The sequence below is a fragment of the Lissotriton vulgaris genome, chromosome 3_1, assembly GCF_964263255.1.
Source record: "Lissotriton vulgaris chromosome 3_1, aLisVul1.2, whole genome shotgun sequence".
Taxonomy (NCBI): domain Eukaryota; kingdom Metazoa; phylum Chordata; class Amphibia; order Caudata; family Salamandridae; genus Lissotriton; species Lissotriton vulgaris.
In genome coordinates, this window is record NC_141689.1 from 104,402,701 (window position 1) to 104,425,446 (window position 22,746).

At 44.6% G+C, this 22,746-nt stretch overlaps 1 protein-coding gene across 2 annotated transcripts in view; it reads right to left on the minus strand.

Annotated features, from left to right (window-relative positions):
• LOC147726039 (CD209 antigen-like protein C) overlaps nucleotides 1–22,746 on the minus strand; it is a 583,514-nt gene that overhangs the window by 117,716 nt on the left and 443,052 nt on the right. For both annotated transcript variants that reach the window (XM_086960156.1, XM_086960155.1), the window contains one exon: nucleotides 4,991–5,086. In XM_086960156.1, the coding sequence (XP_086816282.1) occupies nucleotides 4,991–5,086 (96 nt within the window). The remainder of the gene's footprint in view (nucleotides 1–4,990; nucleotides 5,087–22,746) is intronic.

Below are 22,746 nucleotides of genomic sequence, written 5' to 3' on the forward strand. Positions count from 1 at the left end.
TTACTAATATCGATTTTTATATGATTTTTATGTATATTATGTATTTAATATGTATTCTTTTTTTTTAATGTAATTTAAGTACATTTTGTATTTTAGTACCGTAGCGGGTTGTGGGTTTATAGGGGAAAAGGGTGGGAAGTAATTTAATTATACTAAATTAATTTTTTTTTTTTAGGAATTATAAATGAATTTTAATTAATTGGTGATTAATTTTTATTATTTTGTAATTTATTTTAATTAATTGATTCATTGATCATTATGTTCTGTAGCAGGTTGTGGGTTTATAGGGGAATAGGGGAATAGGGTGGGAAGTAATTTAATTATACTAAATTAAAAAAAATGTTTTAGAAATTATAAATTAATTTTAATTAAGTGTAAATAATTTTTAATAATTGGTCATTTATTTTAATTAATTGATTATGTTCTGTAACGGGGTATGGGTTTATAGGGGAATAGGATGGGAAGTAATTTAAATGTAATTCAGTAATAATTTATTTTCATTAATTGTTTTTGCTAATTATATTATTGGTAAATAATTATTAATTTGTAATTAATTTTTATTAATTAGTAATTACTTTTAATTAATTGATTAATTGATAATTATGTTAAGTGTATTATTTTATTATTGGCGTTTGTTGTGCGTTAATAGGGGAATAGTGTGTAAAGTAATTGATATGTAATTAGGTAGTTATTACAATTATAGTTGGGTATTGATAATTAATTTTTGGGACATTAATTATTAATTAGTAATTATTTTTGTAATAATTATTTATTGGTATTTGTAAATAGTTTAGATTTATTTAATAAATAATTGTTAATATTTTAACCCTTTCGATGCTCATGACGAGCTCAGCTCGTCATGATGCACAGTTGAGCTGTGCTGAAGACGAGCTGAGCTCGTCATGACACCAGCAAAATGGCAATTTCCAGCACAGGGGGGGGGAAACGCCTAGCAGCCAAGGTGTTAAAATAATAATATATTTATAAGAATGTTATTTTTAACTTCTGCGCTATCCTACACTTTCCCTACTGTTGTACTCTCTGGAGTGGGAATAGTGATTGTTACCCCTACGCTATCCAACACTTTCCCTACTGTTGCACTCTCTGGAGTTGGAATAGTAATTTTTACCCCTACGCTATCCAACACTTTCCCTACTGTTGCATTCTCTGGAGTGGAATAGTAATTTTTACCTCTACGCTATCCAACACTTTTCCTACTGTTGCACTCTCCGGAGTTGGAATAGTAATTTTTACCCCAACACTATCAAACACTTACCCTACTGTTGCATTCTCTGGAGTGGGAATAGTAATTTTTACCCCTACGCTATCGAACACTTTCCCTACTGTTGCACTCTCTGGAGTTGGAATAGTAATTTTTACCCCAACGCTATCAAACACTTTCCCTACTGTTGCATTCTCTGGAGTGGGAATAGTACATTTTACTCCTACCCGCTATCCAACACTTTCCCTATTTTTGCACTCTCTGGAGTGGGAATAGTACATTTTACCCCTACCCGCTATCCAACACTTTCCCTACTGTTGCACTCTCTGGAGTTGGAATAGTAATTTTAACCCCTACGCTATCCAACACTTTCCCTACTGTTGCACTCTCTGGAGTTGGAATAGTAATTTTTTCCCCTACGCTATCCAACACTTTCCCTACTGGTGCACTCTCTGGAGTGGGAATAGTCATTTTTACCCTTACGCTATCCAACACTTTCCCTACTGTTGCTCTCTCTGGAGTTAGAATAGTAATTTTTACCCCTACGCTATCCAACACTTTCCCTACTGTTGCACTCTCTGGAGTGGGAATAGTAATTTTTACCCCTACGCTATTCAACAGTTCCTTACTGTTTTTTTGGGGGGGAGTTGGAATAGTATTTTATTCCCTCTGTTTCTTAATATGTTTTGTATTGTTTTAGTTAATGTATATAATTAATTTGAAAAATATTAAAAGTAAAATAAAATTTTGTTTTGCACAATTATTTAATTTTTATTTGTTATTATTTTATGTCTATAGATGAATTTGTAAGTTATAATATTTTTAATTATTTATAAGGTATTACAATAAATATTAAAACTGATTTTTAAGTATATTATATATGAGATGTATGTTTAATTACTTTTGTATTAAAATATGTATATTACTTATTAATTTTAAATAATATAAAATATGTTTTACAATATTATTATATTTGTAAGTATTTTGTTATTAATTTAAATTTTTTGTTGTTGAAAAAAACGATATATTTTTTTAAAACAATATTTTTGACATCGATATTTTTGTTGTTGATATTTTTGTACTTACCTTGTTGTAGATAGGATGTCGATATTGTTGACATCAATATTATTGCTCCAATATTTTCGTATCTCGATATTTTGTGTTTCGATATTTTGTCAGACATTTTTTCCAGGTTTATGTGTGAATACACACAAGCATCGTGTGGGTATATTTCAGAATCTTGGTGATCCATTGAATGGGTTTGTAAGTAATTTTTTTGCGGTTGTCAGATGTCACAGGGATGTGATGTAGCATGTAACAGTGTGGAGTATGTGTCGCACATTGGCCCCCATTAGGACGGCGGGTGGACTTTGCCCGCCCGCCATCCTCTTGCAAAACGGGACCCCCCGCAATCTGAGCGGCGGTCCCGCCATGGCCATTATGATGCGCTCGCCACACTGGCGGGCGCTTCATGGATTCATAACATTGCGGCGGGCGTTGTTCACACCGGTACCCGTCGCAATGTTATGAATGCATGGTATGCATTTGCATACACAAAGCGGCAGGCACGGCACCGTGCGGTGCCTGCCGCATTGTGTATGCAAATGCAGGGGGGAACCACAGGTACCCCCCATGTGCACTCCCCACCTCGCCTTCACCATGGGGGCCCGCAGGGTGCCCCCCAAGTAAAGACCGCCTGCCTTTCCGTGGTGGCATTGCCGCCACGTGAAGGCATCTCCCAAAGCCCATCCTAATATGACTGGCGGTTTCTGATAGACACTGCCACCATATAAACCCTTTTCCGTTCCGGCCGCAAGGCGACGGGGGGGAAAAGCGGCGGACTGTGTTTCCGTCCGCCGCGGTCCCCCCCGCCATAGTAATATGGCGGGGGGAAATGGGTGACGGGTGGACAAGGATGTCGGGCGGATCGCCACGGCCGTACACCCCATGATGGTAGGTGTACGTTTCGTATATCCCATGATTGTAGGTGTACGGTTCGTACACCCCATGATCGTAGGGGTACGGTTCGTACACCCCATGATCATAGGGGTACGGTTCGTACACCCAATGATCGTAGGGGTACGGTTCGTACACTGCATGATCGTAGGTGTATGAACCGTACCCCTATGATCATGGGGTGTACAAATCATACACCTACGATCATTGGGTGTATGAAACGTACACCTACGATCATGGGGTGTATGAAACGTACACCTACGATCATAGGGTGTACGAACCGTACCCCTATGATCATGGGGTGTACGAACCGTACCCCTATGATCATGGAGTGTTCGAACCATACCCCTATGATCATGGAGTGTTCGAACCATACACCTATGATCATAGGGTGTACGAACCATGCCCCTATGATCATGGGGTGTACGAACCGTACCCCTATGATCATGGGGTGTACGAACCGTACCCCTACGATCATGGGGTGTACGAACTGTACCCTATGTGATTGTGTGGCTCTCTGTACTAATTGCTCATACGCGACGTTTACCGTACAAATCGCGTACTAATTACCCGGTACGGATCGTACTTGTCGGGTCATACGGCATGCTTACGATTCGTACGGTTCACTTTCAGGGTCCGTATCGTACGGATTTCCCCTTGCTTTTCGTACGGTTCGCAACGATTCAGACATATTTTTTTTACTACGGATCATACTACGCGATTCGGACGGATTTGTACGATTCGTACGGATACTGGTACAAATTCAAATCGTCGTACGGATTTGTTTCCTGAATCCGAATCAACCACAGAATGTATAGACATTATTTTGCAGGGTTCAGTTCCTGGTGGGTGTAGGGTAAGGGAGTGTAACATGTTGTTTCTTTCTCAGCCTTGGCAGCTGAATCTCAAGGCTGAATCCGTGTGGCAAAGAATGCTTATTAACATCTCCTGTACTGGGAAATTATTCTTTTAGTGAATGAACAGTGCCTTTGTTTTTGAGACCCAAACTGGGTGGTAATTTTCCTATGCCGAAAAAGAGCATATCTACCCCTGTTTGGGGATAACATGTTAGACTTGTTCAATGGCGTAACAAAACTTGAGGGGGGGCCCCCTGCAAAGTACATGCAGGCCCCCCCATGCTCCGGACCCAGTCCGGAGCACTCGGGCCAGGCGATCCCCCTCTCCCCCGGAGTTGCTCCACTCCCCCCCCATTCCCCCCTTGTGGGGGCAGAATTGCACGTTGAACATATCCACTAGCTTGCTTCACGCTCACAGGCCTTCAAAGGTCGAGCAAAGGAGTGTTGCTGACTTTGGCTCATCATTGAGACCAGGTGAAAGGTGTTTAGACAGGGCTCGACAAATCCACTCGCCCGCTCGCATTTGCGAGGGAGAATGGATCAGGACGAGCTATTTTTAGGTCCTTCTCGCCCTTTCTGGCGAGTAGGAAGTCAAACTAACTTTTGTCCTCTGTCTTTGAAAACAGAGCAAAAGTGACAAGATAACATGATTTAAAGGCATTTTTATTGCTCATAAAGGGAATGAGCAATAAAGATGCCTTTAAATCTTGTTATCTTGTCACTTTTGCTCCGTTTTCAGAGACGGAGGTCAAGTGGGTTGCAGTCAGGTCGAGGGGATTTTCCATGGTACTAGACCTGCAGGACTAGTACCATTTTTCGGATTTGTCGAGCCCTGTTAGATTTGTGGTCTGTGGTATATTTGAATGGTAAGACTGGTGATCTGTGTATAAAACCCTTTAGCATATACAGCATTGTTCAACCTCAAACCACAGCAGTACCCATTATTAATACTCACTCAGCTCCTTTTGGATTTGTGCGACAGCTTCAGTTGCAGTTTCATCTTGGTTTTGTAATATTGGACAGTCAGTCAGATTTCTCAGTATCTGCAAACCTTAATACATAATGTGCAATGATTTGATTATTCATTATTATTATTAATTGTACTATGACATAAAAATTGCACCCTCAGCCCCATTCTAGATAAACACACTTGTGCAGAGGCAATGTCACCAAGAATAAAAAACTGATTACCAGGGAAAACAAAGAGGACCCTTTATGAAAGGCCATGTATTATATCTCTGGGATAGGTCCATTGTCAGTGATTTGATTTTGGTGATACACCCTTCAGTTGATAACAAGGGTCTCAAAATGATTGCACTATTGTACAAATTCACTTGCATTGAACCTCTGGTTTAGTGTACTATTTGCATTTTGTGCTTTTTTAATATCCATAGTCTGTATAGCACTTGGATATCTTAATATGACACCCAGCCTTTAAAAGAATGTAGCCGGTGCTGTGATAAGGTTGAAAAGGTGCAAACAGTCAACATGTAAAACAGAGAAGATGACGTCAGTGTATCCACCATCCCCTTTACTCATCTTCTTAGTGATTTCTTTAACAGCATTGTCCTATGGTGTTACTTAAAAGGCGTGTTTCTAAGGAACAAGGCCTGTGGTTCCAATAGGCCCACGGTATGTCGGCCCTAGCCTTATGCAGGCCCACTGGAATTATGCAGCACTTTTGCAGCAGGGTTAAGTAAATTGTGCAGCAAGAAAAGGCTATTCATGCAGCGTAATGCAGCACATTTTGTAATAGTATTGCTTCATTATTTTGTACTTTTTACACTTGTTATAATGATCTTTATTGTATATGGTTAGTTAAAATCTTTACAATGTACAATCCTAATACAGTTAACACATTTTATGAATGTAGATAATACTAAACCAGTATAAAAGGTCCGGTTAAAAAATAAATAAATGAATGAACAAAATTGACAGGTGCCTTCTAGTGCTGGAACAAAGCTGATTACATCTAACTGCTTTAAGAAAAATCGGGTGCTCAAGTGTAGCAACTAATTGTTTATTGGTAATAAGGGATGGCACCTTTATTACCACCTTGTTGTGTAGAGGCAGCAGGCTGGATGCGTCTGGCTCGTTCACAGAGGCACACTTCTGAACAATGAGTAAGCACACAGGGAACAGCTATCAGCGGCACTTCCCTGTGGGAGAGACCAATGGCGTGTTAGTGCAAGATGATTAGGGTTGGTCGGATGACAGCACACTGCCCGAGTACATCAAGAATGGTATTGCCGTCCAAACTGTTAGGCCACTCGAGATGGACACATTCAGTCAGTCGGATGTTTAAGGCAGTGTTTTCTGGATTAAGTGCTGCAATAATGCCCTGCTGACACGATCGAACTCCAGCCTTTTCCACTCACCCCCTAAGAATCGTTTGACGCCCATCCAAAAAGGCTGAACAGGGGCTTTCTGTTCCAGGGATTCCTCACTCTGGCCACAGACCCTGCATTTAGTTTCTTCTGTTGTGCGGCGCCAGCGGGCTAGATGCTTCAAAAAAAGCCACTCGCCCAGCCTGAGGGCCATGAAACTTTGCTACAAGTGATTGGAATATGTGCATGCACGATAGGAGTAGGGAGAAGTCGGCTGATAAGAGTTGATAACTACCCATTCATGCTTGCGTTTAGCTAGGACTGCTCTGTCTGTGTGGTAGGGCCAAAGGCGGATTCGTTTTTTAATACTTTATTTAAATGCCGATTGACTTGCGTTTAAATCTTATAGTTCGTTTGCGGACAGAAGATGGACACAGTCATTTCAAAAAGGCTGTTGTTATGTTTAATTAAGCTAGTGCTCTTAGTTGTTTGGGTACATCTTATGCTGCAAAGTGTTGCCATCTCATCTGTATTCCGCTATAAAGGAATTGACGATAAGCGGAATCTTCAGGATAACAGCTGTTCTATCACGCAGGATTTGCGTGTGGTATTGAAGTCGCGGAGAGTGACAGCGGCACTGCAGTGTTTGTGTTCATCAAAAGAACATTCCTGGAGGCAGCATACTGGATGTCGCTCTATTCACCGTTTTTAACGGGTGAGTTTGGATGTGTCCAGCTGTTTGTGTTTGCCCTGCACGCTGTCAGGGTTTCCGTGGTTCACCCACACCGGTACGAGTGAGGGAGTTTTGGAGGAAGTTTTGACTGATCTCCGGTGCTTTGGGTGATTACCACCGGGAGGATAAAAGAGACTAGAGCCATAGTCTGAGGAGTTGTTTCCTGATTGCCCACCCATCCTCTGACTTGTTGAATGATTTCGCGGGTGTGAAGACAGTGCACCCTGCTTGTGGAGATCCTTCCTTCCGTGTGTGGAGAAGAGTGAATGCCTGAGGGGATCGATGAGGAGTGTAAGCATGAGGGGATCGGTTTCCTGAAGAGAAGACTTCGCTGTTCGGCTTCGAAGCGTGTGCCGCCTTCCTAACCAGACTACACGACGCATCCTGTGTAGAAGATTTTCCTGTCAGGATTTGGTGTGACGTTAGTGGAGCGCATATGTTCAACGACGTCGGGCGGCCATTTTGGAAAAGTCGGACGCTGAGTTTTGTGCTTGTCACTATTACGGTGATATGCACACCAGTCCTCATTAACCAAGCGTTTCTTCTAGCGCTAGTAAGTGTTTTAAAGAATGGAAATAAACACAACAAAGCTACTAGTTGTGGAACTCGCGTGTTGCTCAAAGCGGTGACACGCACACCATTAAAAGTATGTTTTTGGAAATTTAGAACTATTTGTTCTTAAACACTACGATTATCCCTAAGGTTTGGAACATTAAAAACATTGGCTGTATAACAATTTCATAGGGAAAACATTTACAAGTTGTTAGATTATAATCTTAAAAGATAATTCAAACATAGAATTGTACTTGTGGGTCTAAAATAGGTATTTACAAGGGAAAAAAAATACTTACTTCAAAATCTGTCCTCATTTGGAAATAGAAGTTAATTAGCCATGGCTTCAGGTAATTTGTGGAATTTATCTCCACCCTTACCTTTCATACCCTCTACAGGTGATGATGCCCTTAAATGGGAAGAGTGGCGGGAGTACTTTGAGAACTATTTACCCACTTTTGAGGGGGATGAAGAATTGACCCCTGAGAAGAAAAAGAAAATTCTTCTTCATTGTTTAGGTGCTAAGGCAATGAAAATTTACAACTGCATCAACAAAAGAACTAGGCCAGGTGATGTATATACGGTTGCATTAGAAGATTTGACCATGTATTTCAAACCCACTATTTCTATTTCTGTCAACAGATTCAAATTTTTTCAACGCAGACAAGCCCCTGAAGAATCTGTAGAAGATTACGTTGCTGCGTTGAAAAATTTGGCACTAACTTGCAGATTTGGGGCATTACATGATGAGCTGGTTCGTGACCAGGTCGTTATGAGATCCTCAAATAAACATGTCCAGGAGAAACTGTGGGCAAAAGGTGAATTGCCATTAGAAGAAGTAGTAGAAATAGTTAAATGTACTGAATTAACTGGAAGGTGTGCCACGGCTGTGTTACAGGAAGAAAAATCCTCTACAGAGGACAAATCTATGGTGGCAAAAGTCATTAGTTCTAGAAAAGCAAATAGTAAGCCTAATTCCAGTTACGTACAGAAAAGAGATACTAGCTACAAAGCAAAACTTTCAGATGACAGGAAATGTTTTAGATGTGGCAGTAGATACCATTTGGCTAATGATGGTAGGACATTTCAGTGCCATGTGTAAAAGCAGTAATTTATGAAGAAAAAGAAGATTTTACATCTTCTGATGAAGAAGATATGAATGTATTTGTGTTGAATGTGGAAGATGGTGGTAACAAAAAAAAGAAACCAGTATGTGACATGAACATTGGCGGGGTAGATATATCAATTGTTGCTGATTCAGGCTCCCCATATACTATAGTTAATGAAGAAGTATGGTTAGAGAAATTTGTTCCAGTCATTGGGAAGAAGTTAAGAACCCAGATATTTTCCCAAAATCATTTAATTATGATCCTATTGAAATGTTGGGTTACAGAGAACTACAGTTCCAATTTAAGTCTCGCCAAACAGTTGGCAAACTGTATGTCTCCAAGGTGGGTCCTTCTGTATTAGGGTGGATTGACCAAGGGGAATTAGGTATAATTTTGGATCCTAACAGTCCGGATCCCATTCTTATCTTACAAACAGAGGAAGAATGTAATAACTTCTTCAAGTAAAGGTATCCTAAGGTGTTTTCCGAGAACATTGGGAAACTTAAAGGTTTTGTCCATGAAATTAAACTTAAAAGAGATGCTGTGCTTTGTATACACAAGTCAAGAAACATACCGTTTTCCATCATTGGTGATGTGGAAGATGAACTTAAAAAATTACAGAAAGAGGGCATTATTGAGCCGGTTGAATCAGCAGAGTGGGTTTCGCCATTAGTTATCGCGAAGAAGCCCAACGGCAAGCTCCGTCTATGTATTGATCTACGCGATCTTAATAAAAACATTCTGGTGGATCAATTCCCTTTGCCAAAAATAAGTGAAATGCTGACCCATACTAATGGTGCAAAATGGTTTTCTACCATTGATCTAAGTTCTGCATACCACCAAGTGGCTTTACATCCCAAAAGCAGGAGCCTTACCACATTTGTAACGCCCTTGGGGTGTTTCAGGTTTAAGAGACTACCATTTGGACTGGCTTCTGCTGCGGCCATGTTTCAGAGGTTGATGAGTGAACTCTTTAAGGGGGAAAAAAATCTCCTATTTTTTCAAGATGACATCATGGTAACAGGCAGAGGTGAACATGATGCTAAACTTAACAGAGTCCTAGGGGGGCTAGAACATCATGGGCTTACAGCGGATTTGCGTAAGTGCAAATTTGCTGCAAATAAAGTCACGTATTTGGGGCATGATATTGATGGAAATGGCATAAAACCAAAAAAAGAGCTGCTATCAGCAATTAGGGAAGCCCCCTCACCCAAAAAACAAGGAAGAGGTCCGAGCATTCCTAGGCCTTTCAGAATTTTATGCTAAATTTGTAAAGAACTTCTCTTCAAAAACCTTACATTTAAGAGAACTCATAAAACAGAAGAGTAAATTTGAGTTGAATGCTACTTGTGTAGTAGCATTTAACAAGATAAAAGAGGACTTTTGCGATGCCCCATCTCTCCAAGGGTTCAACCCCTCTTTCAAAAGCATTGTGACCACTGATGCAAGCAATAAGGGGTTAGGAGCGGTACTCTCACAGGTTAACGGAGATGGAAAAGAGGTTACCGTTGCTTTTGCCTCACGTTCAATCACACCCACAGAAGGAAGGTATTCTGTGATTGACAGGGAGGCACTAGCATGTGCATGGGGATTGAATCATTTTAGACAATACATTTGGGGATACAAAATCACCCTTAGAAGTGATCACAAACCCTTAGTGAAAGTGCTTTCTACAAAGGGACTTCAAGTTGCTTCCCCCCGTTTGTCACGAATTTCAATTAAATTGTTAGAATATAACTATGAAGTTGAATATCTTCCTGGTGTGAAAAACAAGGTTGCGGACTGTCTAAGCCGCTTACCTCTTCCAAACAATGAAGATCAGGCTTCAGACATTGACACTTTCTGCATAGCTAATGTTGTAGAAGAGATGACATGTATCTCTGGTGCAGAGTGGTCAGAAAATATGGAGGAGGATGATGTTCTACTTGAGGTAAAGAAATACATAAGAGCGGGCTGGCCTGAAAAGAAAAAAAATACTTGCACAATTACATCCATTTTGGAACTAAAGGACGAGTTGTCTATTGAGGGTGATTTGATTTTGAGAAATGGCAAGGTTGTTCCTTCCAAGGGTTTACGCACTAAACTCCTTGATATTTGCCACGAGGGGCACCTTGGCATTGGTAAAACCAAGAGTAGAGTCAGGAATTCATACTGGTGGCGCGGTTATGACATAGAAATTGAAAGAAGTGTCAGGAATTGTACAGCCTGTGAAAATTCTGACAAGTCAAGACACACACTCAGACCACCTCTTCAACCCCTGTCTTGTCCAAACATGCCTTGGGTCAGATTGGCTATTGACATTTGCGGGCCCATTTGTGAACAGGGAGAACTGTTATATCTTATTGTACTGGTGTTGCGTGTTTATCTAGGTTCCTGATCGATACTGTGACCTTATGCCCCTATTCGGCTATAAATCCATTTATTCCCTATATTGGCATAACCGTTCAAGTGCGATTTTCTGAAAAGTCATCTCTGGCCTCACACGAACAGAGCCACATTCCAGCATAGTTCCCTCTGCCACTTCCTTTGCGACCAATTAGTGCAATGACAGAGCAGCAGTCACTATCTGATATTCCTAGATAACACTCCGAGTTCTTCAACAAGATAAAAACTCAGCAAACCTGGAAATCCCCGCTTGCTATGTTTTGATTAGTAATAGAACTCTAATGAGCAACTGATAACTATCACTTCCTAGTGACATCTTTAATTGACGTCTTATGTCCAGCAAACTTGCGTCAAACCCGGCACCTGTCAGGTATAAATATTACCAACGTTGCCTTAAGCAATGCCTGTTGTACGAGCTACTGAAGCCAGCTGCCTGCACGACCCCGTGTTGGTAAATCTAGCACTCTGTCGCTGCAGCCTGCTATCCTGTGGTGGTGAAGCTGCTGATTACCATTATCGCCGCTACAGCGCGAACTATGGTGCAGTACGCTTAAGGAGCTGAACAGCCGTCCCTCTGCGAAGACATCCAGCAGATTCCAGCTGCCCGCGGACGCTGTCCCCCTCCTTCCTCGACGCGCTGAAGAAGCCGCTGCCTTTCTCGTGCAGAGAAATCCAGTCCCGGCGCTTCCGGTTTACCCTCGCGGGTGACTGGGATATCGAGAGAGACCCCTGAAGGAGATACCAATCCCCCATCATTCTATTCAGAGGTATGGTGTTGACTAAACCCTTAGACGAGAATTCTTGAAAGTAACCTTGGCAAAACCAACTTAACTTAAAGCTACTTACTTACTCCCCTTTCACGTGTTAGGCTTAGGTCAGGCACACTGGGGTAGGCTTAGTTAGAAGCACCAGTTGAGTATGTTAGCCTAATGTATATATGACTGTATATATGTTTTATTACTTTTAAACCATTGTATGGCTAAGAAACCATATCAATGCTTTTACAGTTCTATTTCGCAATACTTATCTTACTGTACGTACTTTTTATAATAACAATTATTGCAATTGTGGCAATACATTTCTCTTGTACGAGAAGAAAGACTGTTCAATAAATGTTAACCTTTATTGATACACGCCCGTCTCTCTATTCTCTACATCTCGTGAAAGTAAACTGCACTAGACTGACTGAGTGAAATACATGTCTATTGTTTCACACGACCCTAGAGATTGACTCTTGATCTGAGGAGCAAAGTTGTCATGTTGCACGGTTGTTGGAAAACTGAATCCCTTCTTGTCTGTGCCAAGGAAGCTGATCACTTCCTATGCAGAGAAGAAAGTTTCCAGTGACCTCTGAGCTAGTTGGTAACACAACCCAATTAAGTTTAGCATAGTCAGTGGAGGCCTGGAATATCCGCAGTTCCACGTCGATACTACTGTTTATGTTATTCCAATGCGCAGGGCCTAGTGGGAAACTAGGAACTACACTACACTGGTAGACCATTTCTCAAAATGGCCAGAGGTTGAAGTGGTACAAGACGCAGAAGCTAAAAGTGTTGTAAGTTTTTTGCGCAAGCTATTCCGAACAAAGGGCCTTCCAAATTGCATTGTGTCGGACAATGGCCCACAATTCACGTCAAAAATGTTCAAAGAATTTCTGATGAAACATGGGATAGAGCACAAAACCACGTCTGTTTATCATCCTGCAGGTAATGGTGCCGTTGAAAGGTTCAATCGGGTTATTAAAGGAATCATTCAACTAGCAAATCAAAATGACATGTCATGGAGAAAACAACTTATCAAAAATCTTTGGTCATTCAGGGTTACACCATGTGTATCAACAGGTACCAGTCCCTTTGTACTCCTGAGAGGGAGGACTCCCATTACCAAGGATAACGTAGGTTGGGCTACCCCCAAAAGAGAGAATTGATCTCCAGAGGAGATACAAGGGAATTTACGAAAGTCACAAACCATTGGTGAGAAATATTATGACACTAAACATGCTTGTAAAAAGGTCGTCATCAAAGCAGGTGACAATGTGAGAGTGAAAAATACCAGAAGTACTAGCAAGGGAAAAAATCACTACTCACAACCTATGGAGGTAAAGAAAGTGTTTTGTAATTCTGCTCTTTTGAGTGATGGAAAAACTTGGCATTTTTCTGCTTTATCAATGTGCAAAGAGGGGAAAGGAATGGTTGGTTCTCAATCCACTCCGGAAAATATTGAAGTTTCCTGTTCTCAAGACTACGATTGGATTCTGGACCGTGAAGAAATTGGAGGGTCTCGGCCAGATGGTACTAACATTGTATCCTTAGGTACAAACGAAGTATCTTCTGAGAGTGAGAACACTTCTGATGCCTCACGGGTGGAAGACAGTAGTAGTAGGCAGAGCAAGGAGACATCGGAAGAGTACAGGTATCAGACCAACAGCGATACAAATTCTGATTCAGATGATTCTGTTTATGAAGATGTTACGTCTCAGGACGTCAGTTGTGAGGATGAACCCACTGTGAGCAGATATGGGAGAGTGGTCAGACCTCCAGCTAAGTTACAAGATTACATATGTGATTAGCCGTGGTTTCCCCTCCTCACCCATCAGCTTCAGTCGTGCACCCACGGTCCTTCTTGTTGTTTTGGGAAGGGAGATGTGTTATGTTTAATTAAGCTAGTGCTCCTAGCAAATGTAATGCACGCACGCTCTGTTCATTGCTCGCGCGACCTGCCGGTGCATTGTGACGTCAGGGTGTTCTACCTAACCACCGGCAGGATGACAGTTTAGAGTTGACATTTGCTTTGAGTGGTGACTGCATATAGACGTGCCTTGGTGTCAGGACTATGCTTGAATAAAGGTGTTACAACTTACTTGCCTGACTGGTCATCTTTACAGCTGTCTAACCCAGCAGACCCACTGGTACTGATGTTGGTCCATAACAGGGCCTCCAGAGAAACAGCTCTGGCCAGTCTCAGTTTGTAGCACAGGTTAAGAAAGGCACTGGCGCCCACCACTCAGTAGTCCAGGTGGCCAAGTCCCAGTATGATCTGAGCAGTGGACGAGGACTTCGGCAGCTGCAGAACACATTTGTAGATCCTTATAGTGAGTTTATTGAGTGTGTTGCTGTCGTTACCCAGAAGGATTTTGTAGCCGCAGGATAATGTAGGCGAGACCTTGGCACGTATGACTTCCAGCATTGGGGAAAGGCTTGGGCCTAAAAATGATTTTGAACGTTTCGTTGGAGTTATTTGGAGGACCACGGCCTTTGCTACAGTTTCTTTCCACTGCTTAATTAATGAACCTTTGGCATATATACATACATCAAGGTACTTTTATGATTGATCCGCCGCAATGTTGTGGTTGTTGTAAATCCAGCCACCCCCTTGATACTGTTTTCTGCAAAATGTGACTACCTTTGTCTTTTTCAGGTTGACCTGCAGGTTGTTGGTAAGTGTATAGGTGTGCAGCTGGTTAAGTAGCAGTTGCAACCCAGCCCTTGTTAGGCTGAAGAGGGAGAGCTTGTCAGTGTAGGAGGTTGCAATTCTGAACACGGCAGATCCTTGGGGGATGGCAGTTGACTGTGTCAAAAATGTGTGGGAGATCCACAATGAATAAGTCAAAAATGCAGGGGGATAGAACACAAATCCTGTTTGACACCTGTGACATTGGGATTTTCCTGGACAGGTGTGAGCCATCCCGCAGCTTGACTCAAATACAGGTATTGGTGTGCAACTAAATTATTGGATCCAAGCGGATAGGGGAGATTCCTCACTTTTTTAGTCTGGCCAAGAGCTCCCCTCTTGGCACACAGTCAAATGCCACCTTGAAGTCCACAAAGCAGCAATGTAACCGTGTAAAATAGGACTTTGCCTTACCAGTCAAAAGTTACTTTTCTATGAAACCCGTTTGATTTTTTTGTAACAGCCCATTCGACTCCACCCACTGTCTGAAGTCCTCCAAGAGAAGGCTTGCGAAACACTCTGCCTCATTATTGAGTAATGCGATCAGCCTGTAGTTCCTGCGTTCTGATCATGAGTCGTCTTTGTGGATGGGGCAGGGGGCAGATTATTGCCCTGTGTCAGGAGTCAGGTATAGTTGAGCACTGCAGACAGTATTTGGAGAGCTTGGTTAACTGTCTGGCCCAAAAGAGGGGGTTACATTTAAAAAGGCCTGTGGCAGGTCATTAGGTCCAGGAGCCCCATCAGATCTGGCTTTTGATATTATTAGGTACAGCCTAGTTGACAAATAATTTATGTCTGCAGTGGAGGAGGGCTGATGGTCTTGCCATTCAGGCGGATGCTCCCTGAGTGCTGCAGATGGACATGCTATGCTGTGGTAGAGAAGGTGATGTCTTCCTTTGCTTGCATAGAAATGACTAATGAGAAACATGGCCCATTCTGGTTCTGTGATGTTTACGCTACCTGGGCCCGGCTTCCATTCATTTGTTTGTTCATAAGGGCATTGACGTTTTTTTTTAAGTTAGGCTGCTTACTTGCTGTTGGACTTGGTCCTTTTTGGCAGGTTTACCCCTGAACTTTTTGCCTTAAGCTTGGACATAGTGGTAGTGGTTTTAGGCCTCTGGGCACTTTAGCACTTTGTCCTTTGTAAAGTGCTTGCACTCTCTGAGTGAATGTGGTGAGATTGGCCTGCCCTCCAATAGAAATGGATGGGGGATAAGTGTGTCCATGGTAATTCCTGGTATGAGAGGAGTGCAGGATCGAGTTTAATATTTATGAACTTGTGAGAATAAATGCTGCGCAATGGTGTGCGCAGATTTATGGTGACTGGTGGAGAAATGCCACTTTTAGAAGTTGGCATTTCTGTGTGCTAAGTGTCTGGCTGCCTGATGTGAATTGCATGTCTGGCTTGTGATTGGCTGGGGTGTGTGGGTGGCTCCAGGAGGGGCAGGATGAGTCAGCTAGGCTGAATGGGACACCTGAGCTGGGAGTGGTGGGAGGAGAAATCCCCTGGCTCTGAATAGGATGGTGTTTCGCTAGTACAATGCTGGCCCTGCCCCCTGTGGTGTGCCTGATCACTGAGCCCAAAATGCTCCAAAATCCACCCTAAACCAGTTCTGACTGGTATCCCGAAGCCCTGTGCTGTGACACAAAGGAAAATGTAGTACAAATATAAGGGCTGTGACCCCATGATGTTGTTCTGAACCTGGTCCTAAACCTGCAGGGCGTGCTGCTGCTGGGGCCCAGGAGAACCTGCCAGGAGGACTGCCTCCCTGGGCCCAGCTATACCCCTGGGACCTATTTGCTCCATTTCTTTTCAAGGAATTTAAACCTAGCGCCTGGAAGTGCACTTTATTGGCTATCTGTGCAGAGCGCTTTAGTTTGAGGAGGAGCGCTTATGTGGTCCCCTTTTAGAGTGGGGCTGCGTGCGCCTTTGGGGAAGTCCCGACGTAGGGAGTCCCTTGCAATTCTGATTTCATAGAGGGAGCCTACCCCTCATTTTTCGTTATGCCTAATGCGGGTGCCCAGCACGCTTATTCGATCTTCATGGCGGGTGCCCACCCCACTTAGGCGTAGGATGTTATGGCAGGTGCCCACACCGCATGTGCCTGCTTAAAACAGGAGCCCACCCCGTATTGCCCGAGAAGAACACACCACTAGGGCCCGAGCTGCAAACAAAAGTCAGGTTCATCCACCTGACTCTGGGCGGGACCTCGCGGACGTCATTTCTGAATTCCCCGTCCAGGAGAAGGCGATGCGGAAGTCCGGAGCCCTCAGCCTGTGGTGATGCAGGCGGAGGGGGGAGCGCAAGGCACAGTGTTGGTGCCTGCCCCCTCCGCCCTAGTGGAAGCACCTTTGGAAACCGTTCCACAGCGTGAGGAGAGCCTCCCAAAGACCAGTCCAGTGATTCGGGGCTCCGGGGGCGCATTGTTGGTGCCGATCGCGGCACTGTCATGGCGTTGGTGAGAGCGGGCCAATTTTGATGAACGCGGCGATTTAGGCTGCTGACGTGGTGCTCTGAGCGCTGCTGATTTTAAAAACCTGTTTTTGTTTCTGTTATTTTGTTCGTGTATTTGCCTCATGAGTTGGTTTGTATAAACTGTGGGAGCTTTGCACCTTACTCACCTGCATTTTCACGCTCCTGACCCCGTTCCGCCCCGGCATTGTGCCGTTTGTTGCAGAGGGTCTTTTGCTGAGCGTCACTTCCTGCACTACTTCCGCCCTGCCCCTCCATCTTGCAGGTTAGCGGTCTAGTAGTTCCCTTCCTGGTGTATTTAACATGAGGATCTGGCAGAAGCGCAGCGGACGAGCGCAGCGGGCGCGCCGACTTCGCGCCAAAGTTGCGCCTAAGTTAAGCCCGTCTGCACCTGTCCGTGGCCGGCCGGGTCCAGGGGCCAGTCCTTATACCCAGTTAATTACTTAATCCTCTGCTGACCTCCTGGCGCTCCACTGCTTGGCGCCTCTTCATGCTCCCGCTGGTAGTACCGCTCAGGATTGTGTCATCTTTGTTCCCCAAGGACTCTCTCCTGGTACTCCTGTATTGAATATTCTCGCTCACTGTAATGAGTTTATTTTACCATCTTCTAGAGTGGGATCCCCTGGGCTATTTCCCCTGACGGTGATTTATCTTAACACTAGGTCAATGGTAAAACACCAGCTTGACATATTTCAGCTGCTTGATGACAGTACAGTGGACATCTTTCTTCTGACCGAAACCTGGTTGACTGACGACTCTGCCCCAGATATCCTCGCTGCTATCCCCGCCGGTTATTATATTTTGCAAGCCAATCGACCCGCTGGGAAAGCCGGAGGTGGGGTCGCAGCCATCATTCATTCTCAGCACAAATTTACAGCGTTGGTAACTGCTACGCTCCCTAAAACTTACAGTCTTACTCCTAAATTTTCCTCTCCTAGGTTCTCTTTTATTTGTGTCCTTGTTTATCGACCCCCTGATCACTTGCCTCTCTTTCCCCAACAATTTGGTGACCTAATCTCCCAACTTATTATTAACCACGCTAATGTCATTATCATCGGAGATTTCAACTATTGGCCATTAGACACTCAGGAAAGTCATCTTTCTGAGGAATTCTCCGACCTCTTGTCTGGAATGAATTGCTGCCAGCATGTCAAAGTCCCCACACACAGCAGAGGACATATCTTGGACCAAGTCTGGACTGCTAATCTCGATATTTCTTCCCCTATAGTGTCCCCCTGCCCTTGGTCCGATCACTGTTTTATCTCATTTTCCCTTAACCTTATCTCACCCAGTCGTCCTATTCCAATCACCAACTTTTCAGCCCGCAATTGGAAAAGAGCCAATTTGGTCGAATTTCATTCTATACTAGCCACCACTGCCCCCATGGACCCGGCCCCGGTGGCCTGCCAGGCCTCCCACCTTGAACAATGGCTGCTGTCCACCAGCAATAAAGTGGCCCCGCTGAAAATCTTAAAACTTAGCGTCCCCATGACGCCCAGCGGTGGTTCACGGATCAATTGAAATTGGACAAACTGGCTCATCGCCAAGCCGAGCGTCGCTGGAGATGTAACTATGATCAGCAATTAAAAACCGTGTATGTAGATCGTCTGAAAGCATGAAAAAAAACTATCCTGCTGGCTAAAACCACCTACTTCTCACAGAAAAAATTGGACTCAGCCTCTAGGGCGAAGGACATCTTTTCGACGAGCTCTCCTTACCTGATCGGATAACCCCCCAACCACAACCCACACAAGTCCTGTGTGATTCCTTAACTCTTATTTCATTGATAAAATTATTACCATTAAAAATAATATCCCTTCCCCCTCTTCCCTTACTCCCCCGTCATTACCCCTCATGAACCCTTGCCGTCTGGATGCCTTTCCTCCAATCTCTTCCAAGGAGTTCATCTCTCTGCTACATAGGATAAGCTCTGGTTCTCCCAATGATTGCTGTCCTCCCCAAATTCTTAAAGATGCTTTCTTGGCCTGCCCTGATCCTCCGCTAGCATTGCTTAATAACTCCCTTGCTACCGCCATAGTCCCGGATTTCTTTAAACAGGCGGTCGAGGTCCCTATACTGAAAAAAACTAATGCCGACCCCACGATCCTGAGTAATTTTAGGCCAATCTCCCTCCTTTCTTATTTAGGGAAAATTCTGGAGACATATGTCACTCGTTGCCTGAGTGCGTTCATTGAGAGCTCGTCCTTTTTGGATGATCAGCAAGCTGGCTTTAGGCCAGCCCACTCAACCGAGGCGGTCATTGTGGCTGTGATGGACACATTGAGGAAAGGTGCCGACAAGAACATCTTTCAGGCACTTGTCCTGCTGGATTTGTCGGCGGCCTTTGACACGGTCGATCATGCGATATTGATCGACCGTGTCAACAATGCGGGCATTCAAGGCTTGGCCCTCAAGTGGGTTAGATCTTTTTTACATCGGCGGTCTCAGGCTGTGCACTTGTCCACCTTTTCTGCTTCTTACTCTCCCTTATCCTGCGGAGTCCCGCAGGGCTCCGCCCTGTCGCCGCTTTTATTTAATTTGTATATGCAACCTCTCATAGTTTGCCTCCGTAATACTCCGGTTACCATCTTTAATTACGCCGATGATTTGCAGTTGATCTTCCCCATTGACTCTTCCCTCTCCTCTTGTGTCAATTTTCAATCCACCATGCTTGACATCTCGGAGTGGATGTACCACAGCCAGTTGAAACTGAATCCCACCAAGACCGAGCTAGTACTGATAGGCCGGCTGGTTAACCCCTGGAATACCAACTTTTGGCCCCCCTCTCTTGGGTCCCCGCCTAGATCTGTCAATTCGGTAAAGAGCCTTGGTATAATCATATCCAGCGATCTGTCTATGAGGCCTCAAATGAATGCTGTCACATCATCCTGCTTTTTCCACCTTCGCAGGATTCGTAAAATCAGTAGGTTTCTCACCACGGATGCGCTTATTCTTGTTATCATGGCTCTCATCACGTCCCGTATTGACTACGCCAACACTCTTTATGTTGGTATCCCTGCCTACCATCTTCACCGCCTGCAGCTGGTGCAAAACCAGGCAGCCCGACTGGTTTTTCACCAGCCTAAACATCAAAATGTCTCGCCGCTGCTTAGGAGCCTTCATTGGCTCCCTGTGGCTAAGCGCTGCATGTTCAAACTTGGTTGTACGATCTTCAAGGCCCTGTCTGGCCAAGCTCCTGCCTTGATCTCTTCTAGCCTGAAGTGCTATGTGCCTCAGAGAGCTCTCCGCTCCACTTCGCACAACCTACTGGTTGTCCCTAAATTCAAACATAAAAAGCACGGCGGGCTGTGTTTTTCTTTCTTAGCTCCCAAGTTCTGGAATTCCCTCCCGATATCCTTTCGACTCTGCTCTAGCAAAACGCTTAAAACTCTCCTCTTTCAGCAAGCCTTCGAGTAACTCCTGCACCTGTTTCCCGTATTTGGTTGAGCGCCATGAAACTTTTGGGTGACCGTGCGCGGTACAAATGATTTTAACATAACATAACATCCAACAAAGGAGGCCATGTTGATTCTAGAGAGCCCAAGGGGGCGGCTCCCAGATCGGAGCACATTTTCGGTGCTCGTGCTCCCACCGCCCCACCTGACAGTGGGCAGCTGCAACGTTTTTGTGCATTTCCCTTGATGCAGAGTCTCAGTGGGGACCCCGAGGGCACAGAGGTGCCCATGCCGCATTTCAGTGCCACAGCTGCGCTGCACCAGCACAGGCAGCTGCCTTGAATTGGGCACAATGGATAGAGAGTCCCTGAGTGGGACAGGAGGCACAGTGGTGCCAGGGCCTTCGTTTGCATTACAGCTGCGTAGTGCTTAGTGCCAGCTGCAACGTTTAGGCCACAGTTCCTCAGTGGCATTTTGGTGTAAGAAATGAAATGAATGAAATGAAATTGGGTTTTGTAGAGCGCGTTACTACCCGGAGGCCTCGTAGCGCTGTGGATAATTAGGGTCGAGGAGTCTGCTGACTTACTTTTACTGGAAGAGAAATGTTTTCAGTTCTTTCCGAAATTTTTGTAGGTTGGGCTCGCTACGCAGTGTGGGAGGCAAAGAGTTCCATACAGAAGCAGCGTTCCATGAGAAGGAGCGTCCGCCCCACCTAGCGCGTTTGATTTTTTTCTTTGATGCAAGAAAGGCTGTGCTAGAGCGCAGTGATCTCTGAGGATGGTAGGGAGTAGCTAGGGAGCAGGTCATTGCGGGTGCTTTATTCCACATGGCCTTGTGCATTATGCACATCGCCTTGAATTTTACCCTGGCCTGAATAGGCAGCCAGTGTAGTTTCTTCAAGGCGGCAGCGCCTGAATCTCTTCGGGAGAGTCCAAGAAGAAGGCGTGCAGCCGCATTCTGGGTTACTTGAAGCTTCTTGGTCGTGCTGATTGGTGCACCTAAGTAAAGGGCGTTCCCATAATCAAGGCGGGACAGGACGATGGCCTGGACCATTATCCTGCGGGCTTGAAAAGGGAGGAGAGGCAATACTTTCCTCAACATTCTCATCAGCCCCAAACATGTGGCGGAAAGTATTGTGGCTTGCTCGTTAAAACTTAAGGTGTCGTCTAGCCATACACCTAGACTTTTGATATAATCTTTTGGCTCTGGGGGAGTACCCATGCAGGTCGGCCAGTTGATAGTGGCGCTTGGTACAGCTGTGTTCCCCAGAAACATGAGTTCTGTTTTGTCCCCGTTCAGCTTTAGGTGGGACATGGCCATCCATTTTATTACTGCTTGAAGACAGCTGCTCAGGTTGTGGGAAGTGCTGCCTGGCTGATTCAGGGCTACCACTAGTTGGGTGTCGTCGGCATAGGTTATAATTTCAAAGCCGAATGGGAGCACAATCCCTGCCAGCGGCTCCATGTACACGTTAAAAAGAGTGGGGCTCAGGGAGGAGCCCTGAGGTACGCCCTGGTTGAGGGGCCAAACTTTAGAATGTGTGGCCCCCTCTACCACCTGAAACGTGCGGTCCTCCAAGAAGGACCGTAGCCACGTAATGGCATTTCCTGCCACTCCGAGCTGTATTAGGATCGAGATTAGGATATTACTGTTTACGGTATCGAAGGCGGCACTTAGATCTAACAGCCTAATTGCTGTGGTGCCGCCTTGATCCATATGCTTCCGGGCTAGCTCTGTTACAGTCAACAGGGCAGCCTCTGTCCCCAGTTTTGGGCGGAAACCGGCTTGCGAGTCGTGAAGTAGATGGTTGGTTTCCAAATAATGCATCAAGATGGTATTGATGTGCTTCTCAAGCAGCTTGCTTATCCAGGGGAGGAGCGAGATCAGGCGGTAGTTGGCCATTTTTCCAGGGTCGAGGTTGGGCTTCGTCGCAACGGCCCTGACTTGTGCACATTTCCAGGCTTTTGACACTTTCCCTGTGGCGATTGATGTATTCATGATGTTTAGGATGGTTGATCTGATGGTATCCGCAACCTTTAGTAGATGATGCGGAGGGGCAGGGTCGGTAGGGGATCCTGATGTTACTTTCAACATTAGGGTTTTAAGGGAGTCTTCCTTAAGCGGCGGGAAGTCCGCTAACTGGCAGGCAGAAGTTGAGTGAGTGTTGTCTCTTTCCAATAAATGTTGTTTGATGGAATTAAAGGATGAGGAGATGGATTGGATCTTTTGATGGAAATACTCTGCTTGACTGTCACAGCGGTCTGAGCTTCGCTGGGGTCGGGCGGGA